This window comes from Neophocaena asiaeorientalis, unplaced genomic scaffold (assembly GCF_003031525.2).
Source record: "Neophocaena asiaeorientalis asiaeorientalis breed wild unplaced genomic scaffold, Neophocaena_asiaeorientalis_V1.1 scaffold598, whole genome shotgun sequence".
NCBI lineage: Eukaryota > Metazoa > Chordata > Mammalia > Artiodactyla > Phocoenidae > Neophocaena > Neophocaena asiaeorientalis.
In genome coordinates, this window is record NW_020173036.1 from 964,683 (window position 1) to 976,693 (window position 12,011).

At 51.9% G+C, this 12,011-nt stretch overlaps 1 protein-coding gene across 1 annotated transcript in view; it reads left to right on the plus strand.

The window, feature by feature from the left end:
* Nucleotides 1-12,011, plus strand: part of HIPK2 (homeodomain interacting protein kinase 2) — a 124,793-nt gene that overhangs the window by 111,543 nt on the left and 1,239 nt on the right. Inside the window, exons 12-13 of the mRNA XM_024742519.1 lie at nucleotides 5,624-5,868; nucleotides 10,979-11,112. Of these exons, the coding sequence (XP_024598287.1) occupies nucleotides 5,624-5,868; nucleotides 10,979-11,112 (379 nt within the window). The remainder of the gene's footprint in view (nucleotides 1-5,623; nucleotides 5,869-10,978; nucleotides 11,113-12,011) is intronic.

Sequence of the window (12,011 nt, forward strand, 5' to 3'; positions counted from 1 at the left end):
GCGGGCCTCTCACTGTTGTGGCCTCTCCCGTTGCAGAGCGCAGGCTCAGCGGCCGTGGCTCACGGGCCCAGCCGCTCCGCGGCATGTGGGATCTTCCCGGACCGGGGCACGAACCCGTGTCCCCTGCATCGGCAGGCGGACTCTCAACCACTGCGCCACCAGGGAAGCCCGTGTGCTCATTTTTTTAAGCTGACTCGTTTAACGATTTCTCATTTGTTCTCTAATCTGCCTAGTACATCAGGTAGAGCACAGAGATTTCTAACAATAGAAGAGATTAAAAACAGAGCTATCAAATTAATTCACCTTTTCCAAACCTGTCACATGTAAATCCAAAGAGGTGGGTAAATCAGCATTAGACTGTGTTGTACCTATCTGCTCCTTGGGCATGGGGAGTGCCAGATCAGAAAAAAGGGATGGGACCCATGAAGAGTTCGGAAAGGTTTTCTCCCACACTTCTTGGTGTAGAGACAAGATACTGACGTGCAGAATTCCTCAGCATTTCCGTCGGGAGATGGCCCCCAATTCTGAGGGTCATCTAGACCAAGCTGTCAGTTGTTACAAGACTTTTGCCAGAAAGCCTTCCTTCAGTGACGGGAAGCTCACCGATTCATTAAGCGGCCCCTTGTATGTTCAGATAATTCCAGTTGTCAGAGAATTCGTACTCGTATTGAGCTGAAGCTTCTCCACAACTTCTGAAATTGAAGAGTTCCAAATATGTCCAACTTGAATTTTATTGCAGCTTGGCCAAACTTAGTGGTGTGTGTGTGGGTGTATGTGTGTGTTTAGTTTGCTCATTTTCTAAACTATTCAGAACCTAAGGAGGATATATAGTCAGCAGGAATTGTCTGGACCTGGGTCAACATATAAGGTACACTTACTAAAAGGATTTATTTTCTCTCCAAATTAAGAGTAAAGCGAATCCTGTTTTAAGTGTCTTTAATAACAAATCTTCAAGGGACCATCACGATGGCTCCTTTAAGGCCACTCTCCCTAACGGATGTCATAGCAGGTTAGAGCTGGAGGGACATCCAGGGTCACCCCAATATCCAGGCCACTGCCCGAGGTCACACCAATAAATGGACAGCAGCGCCAGGACTAGAGCACGAGCTCCCAGGACACACTTGGGAGCAGCCAGCCTCTGTTCTTCGCGTGGGGTCCGCCCCCCACAGGCCATGCACCTGCAGCAGAACATTTCTGCGTTTCGTGAGGTGACCAGATGCGTCACTGTGTGTGTGTGTCATTTAACAAGGCACAACTGGCTGTGACCGAAGCTGAGAGTGAAGGGCAGGACACCTGGAGCTGCATGCTCATGGCCTCCGGCGCTGACCCTGGTCCGGGGAGCGTTTTGTGATGGTGCCGGTGGGGGGGTTGGGGGGGTGGAGGTGGAGGGCTGGGCGTTCCTTTAACCGCGTGGCTCGCAGACCAGCCCCGCCACCCCCCCCACAGAAAGCAGTTGCAGGTTTCACCTGTCTATGCTTTTTTTTTTTAACATCTTTATTGGAGTATAATTGCTTTACAATGGTGTGTTAGAGTCCTCAAGCCCATGCTCTAGTAGCTCTGTGTATTTATTCCCGTCTTGCCCCTAGGTTCTTCATGACTTTTTTTTTTCTTAGATTCCATATATATGCGTTAGCATACGGTATTTGTTTTTCTCTTTCTGACTTAACTTCACTCTGTATGACAGACTCTAGGTCCATCCACCTCACTACATTCATTGCAGCTCCATTTACAATAGCCAGGACGTGTCTATGCTTTTTAAGGCAGCTCTCCTTCCTCTCAGGGTTCCTCCCAGTTTCACAGCTTTCCACAATTCCTGCTGCCCTTGGGTCCCTTGTCCCTACTTTCCAGGCATGGGGCCTTTCCCTGGCGCCCCACTTTCTAGTTCTTCTGCCAGATCTCAGTCGTCCCCTCCCCAATGATACCATTTGCTTCCTTTTATATATTGGGTCTTCGTTGCTGCGCGCGGGCTTTCTCTAACTGTGGAGAGCGGGGGCTACTCTTCGTTGCGGTGCACAGGCTCCTCATTGCGGTGGCTTCTCTTGTTGCGGAGCACGGGCTCTAGGCACGCGGGCTTCGGTACTTGTGGCACGTGGGCTCAGTAGTTGTGGCGCATGAGCCCTAGAGCCACGGGCTTCAGTAGTTGCAGCACGCAGGCTCAGTAGTTGTGGTGCACGGACTTAGTTGCTCCGCGGCATGTGGGATCTTCCCAGCCCAGGGCTCAAACCCACGTCCCCTGCATTGGCAGGCGGATTCTCAATCAGTGCGCCACCAGGGAAGCCTGTTTTCTTGTTTCTGAATAAGCATATGGACTTCTAAAAACTTGAGATAGAATTTGCGTGCCATACAGTTCATCCATTTAAAGTGTACAATTAAATGGGTTTTGGCCTATTACATTAATTTTTTAAGTTGTGGTACTACATATGTAATAAAATTTGCCATTTTAACCATTTGTAAATGTACAATTCAGTGACATTAAATACATTCACAGTGTGTGCAGCCATCACCACTATTGCCAAAACTTTTCGTTCACCTCAAACAGAAACTCTGTACCCATTAAGCAGTAACTCCCCAAACTCCTCTTCCCTCAGCCCCTGGTAACCTCTAATCTACATCTGTCTCTATGAATGTGCCTATTCTAGAAACCTCATATAAGTGGAATCACACAGTGTCTGTCCTTTTGTGTCTGGCTTATTTCACTTAGTGTAATGTTTTCAAGGCTCATCCATATTGTAGTATGTATCAGAACTTTATTCGTTTTTATAGCTGAATAATATTCCATTGTGTGGCTATATCACATTTTGTTTATCCATTGATCCGTTGATGGGCACTGAGGTTATTTCCACCTTTTGGCTATTGTGAATAACGCTGCAGTGAACATTAGCATACAAGTATCTGTTAGTTTCTGCTTTCAGTTCCTTTTCGTACTTAACCTAGAGCAGAATTGCTGGGTCATACGGTAACTGTTTACCTCAAACTATGTTTGAGCAACAAGCATATGGGCTTTTTGCATTTCAACTGTTATAAGTAGGAAGTGTAGTTCTTACTATAAATGTATGCAATCAGTTCATTCCTCGCCTTCTTTTGAGTTCTTAATTATCATCTGCACAGCTCCTTTGACAGTTCATCGTGGAAGTCTTTATGACATCCCTTCTCTTTAACTGATTATTTTAAGGATTTTACTGTTTAACTTGTCATGTTTTTATACAGTCCCCCACTGAGATGTTAATCTCCTCCAAGAGCGGAGACGTGTATTATATTTCTTTATACAGAAATTCCCTGTAGCGCCTAGCGTAGATCTCTAAGATACCTAACGGATGAGCTTTAACTTCTTTCATATCAATCTCTGGTTTATTCCTAGACTAGAAACTTTTCCAGCAAGTATGTACCTTCATAGAATTCATTTTGCCTAGAGATGTTTTTTGCAAACCTGTTTTCACCTGTTTTTAAATGAAGTAACACTAATGATAATCATGGTAGAAGCTAGCTTTTTTTTTTAATTGGAATATAGTTGCTTTACAGTGTTGTGTTAGTTTCTGCCACACAGCGAAGTGAATCAGCCACATGCATACATACATCCCCTCCCTCTTGGACCTCCCTCCCGCCCCTACCCCACCCCCATCCCCCCCAACTAGGCCGTCACAGAGCACCAGGCTGAGCTCCCTGGGCTATACGGCAGGTTCCCACTAGCGATCTGTTTTACACATGGTAGTGTATTTATGTCAAACCTAATCTCCCAGTTCATCCCACCCTCCCCTCCCTGCCGTGTCCACACGTCTGTTCCCTACGTCTGCCTTTCTATTCCTCCCCTGCAAATAGGTTCATCTATACCATTTTTCTAGATTCCACATATATGTGTTAATATACGATATTTGTTTTTCTCTTTCTGACTTACTTTACTCTGTATGACAGATTCTAGGTCCATCCACGTCTCTACAAGTGACCCAATTGCATTTCTTTTTATGGCTGAGTAATATTCCATTATATACACGTACCACATCTTCTTTATCCATTCATCTAGAAGCTAGTTTTTACAGTATACTTACTATAAATGGTAAGTGCACCATCCAAAGCACTTTGCATGTATTTTCTCACTTCTCAAAACAAGGCTGTGACATAGGTACTGTTAATATACGTCTTACTGATAAGGAGACTGAATCGCTCCGAGGTTGAACAGCTACACCACCAGCACGTGCTGAAGTTAGACATCTGTCTGCCAGGCGTGTGTCCTTATCCACAGACACAGTTAGGGAGGGACCCTTCTACCCTGAACCGGGGAGGACAGAATATGCAGCCCCAGAAGAATTATCTGGCCCAGATGTCAGCAGGGCAGGGTCCAGGGAGCAGGGCGTCAGGCCCCCTCCGGGCTCACTCCCAGCCCCTCAGCCTTTTGTAGGCTAGCAGCCCTGCTGTCCTCCCACTTCCTGGGGCTCGAGTTCCCTCATTTCTCTGCCGCCCTTAGTGGTGGTAGGATTGATCTTGGAATGTGGCCTGTGGCTGACTGTGTGACCTTGGGCAAGACACCTGGAAGGGGGTGTTGTGGCTGCATTAGGTGCTCTATAAATACCAGCTTCTTCTCTTAGCAAAGTAGTTGCAAACTGACCGTCTTATTTAGGCAATAGATATTTCTTAAAAATAGACGATCAATATACAAAAATAGATGAAAATCCATTTTTAAAACCTTCCCAATAAGCAACAAATTCCATATTCGTCATTGCACCAGCCTCTCACTAGCTTGGAGGCAGACAGAATTGGTTCCCAAAGGAACCAAACATAAATATCTCCGGAAAAAATGTGCTGGCCCAGAGCCATCCAAAGCCAGTTCCTCCTGATACCTCCTGGTATCAGTGTATTAAGTCTCAGTTATAGGATGAAGACCAGGGATTCAGAGCCACGCCCTCACAGACTCAGCATCTCTGCCCTCACCCAGATACTGTGTCGGTCCCCCACCCCATCGTCGGCCGGGCAGAGGGGAAGCTGCAGGAGGGCCGGGCCTCTCCTGAGAAGGGGACTCAGAGGTCTTGGGTCGCTGCTGTGTATGGGATCAGCATGCTCGGAGCCTCACTCTCTCCCGTCCCTCTCGCTGCGTCCCGGTTCCTCTTGGATGTCCTGTTCCCTCCTGCCTAAATTGGCTGGATCTTCCAGGTCCCGAGCCTCACGAGCTTATGTTCCCTTCCCGGCGGTGTTTTTCTCCTACACCTGGGCCTCAGGTGGCCTGGGTCTGGCTGGGTTCTCTGCTTTCGTGTCCCCTTCCGGTGGCTCAGAGGGCACTGCCACACAGCTCTGTGCTGCACGCACCTCCCCGGTAGGTCAGCTGAGCCCGGCTGCACAGGGGACAGCCCAGGCCTGCCCGGAAGTTTCTCTTGCCCCCATTTCCAGACGCTTCTGTGGGCCCCCCTCCAGCCCCTTCTCCTGTCCTCACATATTCCCCCACCCCCACTGGTCAGACTGGTGACACTTGTGCCTCCCCGCTAGGGTTCTGGAGAGCAGAAGTCACATTCCCACCCCGTCTCCGGCTCTGCCTGTCCCCGCCCCTGCCCCAGAGCACAGAGAGGCTCTTCGCCGTCAGTTTGGTGTCTCCCTCCCCAGCCTCTCACAGTCCTGCTTTCTCCCCTTCCGTCTCCAGCCCTGTGTCCAAGCAGAGAAAAAACGTCATCAGCTGTGTCACGGTCCACGACTCTCCCTACTCCGATTCCTCTAGCATCACCAGCCCCTACGCCGTGCAGCACCGCTCCGGGCACAGCGCCGCCACCTTCGACACCAAGGGGAACCTGGAGTCGCACTGCACCGGGAACCCCCGGACCATCATCGTGCCGCCCCTGAAAACCCAGGCCAGCGAGGCGCTGGTGGAGTGTGACAGCCTGGGGCCAGGTAATTTGGGGCCGGGGCGGCCAGGAGCATCTCTCCGGAGGCTGGTTTTCTGGTTCCCTGCTGCTCGCCATCTTGTTACGGGAGAGCTACTAAGCCCCGGGTGGTAGTAGATCCTCACCCAAGGATCCTGTTCAAGAAGACTCCCTGTTGTCAGCCCAGGAGGCCAGAGCTGACCTCACATCTGTCAGAAAAAGTCCTCCCTGGGATGGCCACCTCACTTCTCAACTGTATCTCATGGATGGATGGATGGATGGGGTAGGGAGTTTACAAAGAGTTGGCTGCCTGAGCGAAAGAAAACAAGCCTGGTCAGCCCTCAGTGTTTCCTACTGAGAGGGGCTTGTCTTTGCTCTCACGGGACTGTTCTTCAGGAGCCATTTGTTCTGGAATTATCCCATTTGGGCGACCCTTAGGGTTCTCACACCTGGAGGCAATGCACCATTTTAACACCCAAGAGAGTGAGAAGAAAGCCTTTCTTTTGTAATATGGGAGAAGGGCGAATGAGAGAGAAGGCAAGTAAGGGAACCGGTGGGTCCCAGGGCCGGTGCATCTATTTAGGAAAAGATACGTCTGAAAGGTGAGACTCTGGACATTGACCCCTCAAACCTCTGCTTGCCGTGCACCCTCAGGTCCTCAGGTAGCCCCGCACGTACCCCAGTTATAAAGATCGCAGCCTTAAGTGCACACAGCTTGGTGTGAAGGGCTCTCCTGCTTAAATAACAGTGAAGGTCTCAAGACTGTGTTGTGGAAAACCTCAAGACCAGCCCTTTTACCGAACAGGAGGAGAAGGAAAATTCCTTTTCATCTGTAATCTAAAATCCAAAATGCTCCAAAAACCAGATTTTTAAGTTTACAGTAAAGTCAGTCGGTGAAACCTGACCTGAACTAACCAGAGGCGATTTATAGTCCCTTTGTCATACTCCTGTTTGTGTCAGAGTCATATTTGTGCCCCTTGGTGAAATGTCCCAGTATTCTGTAGCAGAAATAATCACTTTTTTTTAATTACGTGGTAGTGCACAGGGCTCCACTGGGGGTAACCTAATATATTGAATATATACCACATGACCTTCTAAAACCGGAAGTTCTTGATTTCAAAAGTGTCCGACCCCAGGGATTTCAGGGAATTCCCTGGCGGTCCAGTGCTTCGGACTCTGCGCTCTCACTGCCGAGGGCCCGGGTTTGATCTCTGGTTGGGGAACTCAAATCCCACACGCCACGCAGTGCGGCACAAAAAAAAAAAAAAGTGACACCAGGGATTTCAGATCAGAGACTGTAGACCTACAGGAGGAGACGATGCATGCTGTAAATCGAGGATGCCCATGTTCCGGGACATGTCAGGGGAACTCTGTAATAGTAACAGTCCCTTTACACTTCAGGACGATGGTCTATAAGAATGGACTCAGGATAGACCTTATGCAGGTCCTCTAGGAATTGATAAAGGCGGGGGAAAAGGTAGCTGGTGCTGAATTTCCCTTGGCCTTTTAAGTACGGTGGAGGATGCACGAGGCAGCGGCCAGATCACCGCAGGCTCGATGTCTTCAGCTCGGAACTTTGTCGGCCCGGGTGCTGGCGCCACAATGTGGAAGGTGACAAAATTGAGAGCTACTGAAATTTTAAGACTAGTCCAACCCCCTAGTTAAGACAGGTCAGGGGACTGAGGGCCAGCTTTGTCCCACATAACGCAACAGTTTTCTGTGGGGAACCACGACGGCGAGAGGCGGGGAGGCAGCTCTGTGGAGCCCACAGGTCACGCCTTTCACGCTCCGTTGCCCGTTTCCACCATCAGCCGTCGGGCTGTGGGCCGCCCCTGGCGGTTTTGAGCACTCACCCCAATGCGTTTCCACAAGGACTGCTACAGCTGAAGGGCTGAGAATCTCTCAGGGATGTTTTCAACCAAAAAAAAAAAAAGGAAGGTTATTCTCAGTAAGGCAGCTGGTTCTAAGGCACCTAGTGCCACTGTCTCCGGGGAAGCCCATGGTATAGTTTCCCAATGGAAAGAGAGATTTATGTTCACCTGTGAGGACACGCTGCACGGTCTTTCTAGTGACAGGCAAGGGGCGGGAAGGAACTTCATTCTGGTGCCTGTCCGCCCCCAGAACGTGGTCCTTCTCAACGCTGATATCCTCCGTTAGCTCAGTCGTCCTAGGCTTGGAGAAATCAAGCAAAGCAGCCTTCCTCAGCCTCCTGGGGCCCCACTGGCCCATTTACGGCCAAGGTGAGAAGCGTTTCAGCCACCTCTGCTGGGCTGCCAGGCTTCCCTGAGCCCCCCCAGGTCAGGACGGAGGCTGTGCAGGTGACAGTCCATTTTCTGTCATTGCTAATCCCCTCTGTGGGTCTCAGCTCAGGAAGGATCCCTATTTCTCACGTAGCCTCCTCAAGTCTCTTGGGTCAGTTAAGGTTCTTCTGAGGGGCAACAGAGTGAACTCTGCAGTGCCTTAAGGCAAATAAGGAATTTATTGGAAGGGTGCAGGGCTGAGAGAAAGTTCAACAACTAAGTCCCAGGCGGGACAGGAACCAGAACTCCTTGGTCTGAGCCACTGGAGGCCCGACACCTGCTCTCTGAACCCTGCTTCACCCTGACCCAGTGAGCCCCGGGCTCCCAGTTTCCCAGTCCGAGGAAACAGAACTTGCTGGTCCCAGCTTGAGGCAGACACCTGTTCCTTGAGCATCGCTTTGGCCAGGGGACAGGGCGCTAATAAAGACATCAACCGTAGTTAACACAGCTAACACCTTTAAGGGCTCAACATGAGCCAGATACTAAGTGTTCTACGTGCGTTAACTCACGTAATCCCCACAACGACCCTACATGTAGTCACTGTTACTTTCCCAGTTTTTCAGATAAGGAAATGGAAGCACAGAGAGGTTAACTAACTCCACCACGGCCATGCGGCTGTCCCTCCAGGGCTCACCCAGGATTGAAGCACTCTCCCACCTGCCTTGTACAGACAGGGCCACCAGGGGCCATCCGTGAACCCAGGGCTGTTGCCGGGCAGCAGATCTATGAGAGCAGCTAGGCAAGGCTCGAGCAGAGAGCTCTGTACTGTCCTCCCAGCTCCGAAATACGCCTCCAGAACTTGACCTTCAGCACTTGCCTTCTCCACTCCATGGTCACTTTCTCTGCAGGAGGAAATTACTATTTTAATCTCTTGGTCCCTTTCAGGACTCCCTCCCTGATTCTGGGGTCCCCTGCTCTGGCAACTTGACAAGTTCCTGTCCCACGTCCTGTACCCGCGATGACGGTAGCCTGGCTCTGTCACACCCATTTCATCTGAAGCCCTCTAATCTCTTCACTTGCAGCCTCACGCTGTGGATCCCTTGCACTCAGAGTTTCTCCCTCAAATATAATTACCGCAAAATGCCCAGAGAGTTGAAATAGGAGCAGAGAGGTGCCATTCACAGCTGGGCCCAGGCAGCAGACACAGCTGGTGATGCGCTGCAGGGCAGGAAGGGTTGGATGCCTGCACGGTGGCACCATGGCTGATCGACGGAGACAACGTTCTCCTGATAGGCAGCATTTGCAGCTTTGCATCCCTCACCCTACAGTGGGTCCCCCGAACCCCGCCCTCCACCCCCCAGGCTTTGGAGGGCCTTTGAGTCTAAGCCAAGCTTGGCCTGAGCACGAGACCCCGATTCCACAATGCAGGTCAGCTGTGTCCACCAAGGCCTGGCTGGCTCCTGCTCTCCTGGGAAGCTTGTGAAGGATACGAATTCCTGGGCACCCCCGACTGGGGTGCGCTTCGGTGGGTAGGATGGGAGGGCCGCTGGGCCCCAAACCACGGTTGGATTTGGGGTCTCTGTTAGGGCGCTGCCCCCTTCCCAGTGAGGCAGCTCTCCCTTTACTTGAGGGGGACTGTGGCCTCGGGGGGCAGAAGGCTCCCCTTGACTTCATTGTGCCCCCCGGTCTCCTGTCCCCCGGTTTCTGGTTTGCCTTCACTTTTCAGCTTTCTTTCCTTCAACAATTGTCAGCATTCTCTCTTGCCGGCCCCAGCCTCACGCAGCTCCTCTTTGACCCTGATCTCATCACCCTGGGGCTCGTAACAGAATTGATCCAACCCAGTTACGTCAAGGGCCTGATCCTTATTACGTGTGCTTCATCCGTTCTTAGCATCCTTCACCCCCAAGAGCTGCCAGACTTGCCCATTTTACGCTCGCGACCCCAGGGTACCTGACTGATACCGTATTAGGCTTTTGTGTTTCCCAACGATGCTCGGCCCCAGGAAACCTTCTGAATTCTCTGCTGAACAGCACAAGAAACGGACCTGCCTCTGAGGTCCTGTGTATGTCTTGCCGGTTCTCCCTCAGCTACCAGGGTCTCCTCTTGAACTCCCCACTCTGGGCAGCTCCCTCAAACGTGAGTGGTTTTAGCGTCGGGGAGTCTGCGGAGGACAACGTAGGTTTTGGCGGATGTCCGGATTCCCTGTGCCAAAGGCTTCTTGGCAGTCACTGTGGATCACTTCCTCTTGATCTAGACAGAGCTTCAGCACAGAAACGTCTGACGTCAAGAGAGACACTGAGAGGCAGGCGAACGGTCGCACTTGATTCCGCACATCCTGTACCCGGGCGTACAGTCCTCTGCCTGTGCCCCCTGGAGACACGAGCCCCACCCTGCCAGGAGCTGGTGTTCACAGACCACTCAGCACCGAAACTGACGCGAATGGGTTCTTTGATATAAACCTCCTCGCCCTATTCATTTTATTCCGGCTGTTTCTCCCCCTGGGACATGTAGTGCATCTTTTGAGACTCGGTTTTCTGTACGCTGCTGCATCTGTCAGCATGTCTCTGCATCTCGGCAGATGGCCCCCTGCTGCACCCCTGGCTGGGACACGAGGAGCTGCAGAGAGCTCTCCTTCTGTCTCTTAGACTCTCCTTATGCTTTTCGGTGTCACCAGATAGTAGTTCTAAAATCCAGCAGGGTTTGCTCCCAAGCCGCAGGCCAGGTGCCAGCCCAGAGTCGGCATCGTCACCGGGTCTGGGGGCGATGCTGCTGAATGGTGATCACCCAGTCTCGGGAAAGGGTTCTTGGAAGACCACTTGTTGTCCCCCAAGGAGTAGGGTCTTCCGGGCAGCTGAGGGCCTGTGACGGACCTGTGACCTTTTCCTCCTCCCAACACAGTCACCACCAGTCACCACTCGTCCTCCTACAAGTCCAAGTCCTCCAGCAACGTGACCTCCACCAGCGGTCTCTCTTCAGGGAGCTCATCTGGAGCCACTGCCTACCGGCAGCAGCGACCTCTCAATCTCAGCCAGGTAAGCCCGCCCGACGGCCCCTCGCCAGGGGCACCAGGGTGGACCCTTGCCCACCTCCCGGAGATTCAGCCCCTCCCGTGGCGGCAGGAGGCACCCCGAGTGACCTCTGGTGTTCTCGTTCTGCTGTGGGTCACCTTGGGGGAGGCGAATCCCTGATTCACAGAGAGCCGGCCCAAAGCAAAATGACTCGTCTGATGCTCCGAAGTACTTAGTGACATGGTGCCAGAGCTTAAAAATAGGCTGGCCCACGTCTTGCTATTTCGGCCCAGCAAAGGGTAAAACACTGCGTCTGGGTCCCATAGTCTGACCATGCTGGGCCTAGTGAGTCATTACAGTGAAGGAGGCCTCCCACAGGGACCTCAAGCCCAGGAAAAGAGCCGGAGGATTCGGAGAAGGTGGGTGACATTCAGGGGGAATGTAAACAAGACAGTCTCCACGGGCAGCGCTCAGCCTGTGTGTAGAGGGTCACTCAGGTCTGAGTTGCAAAGTGGACTGCGGGCCCTGTTTCCTTAGAAGCTCAGAGGTAAGATAAGGGGGAGTTTGTGTTGAGAAGCCCTTCATCGGAAGCGGTGCCCCTGGCTGTAAACCGAGGCCGCGTCCGTGTCATGACTTGGGTTCTCCAGGTGAGAGAGGGCTGCTTCCTGTGTACCTGTGACCTCAGACAGCGAAGTGTCTGAGAGCCTGCAGTTTAGGGAGCAAGACTTCACGGTGAGAGAGAAAGGGGCTCCTTTCGACACTTCATAGCTGCAGGATGCCCTTGGGGGACCTACTGGCTCCCTTTCCCTTTGCATCTGGCTCTGAGTGTCACCCAGCCCGGAGCATGGCTGGGCACGGCTTTCCTTCTTAGCCCAGGCTAATTGACATTTCGCGGGCGCGCGAGGGAGGCGTCTTCTGTTACG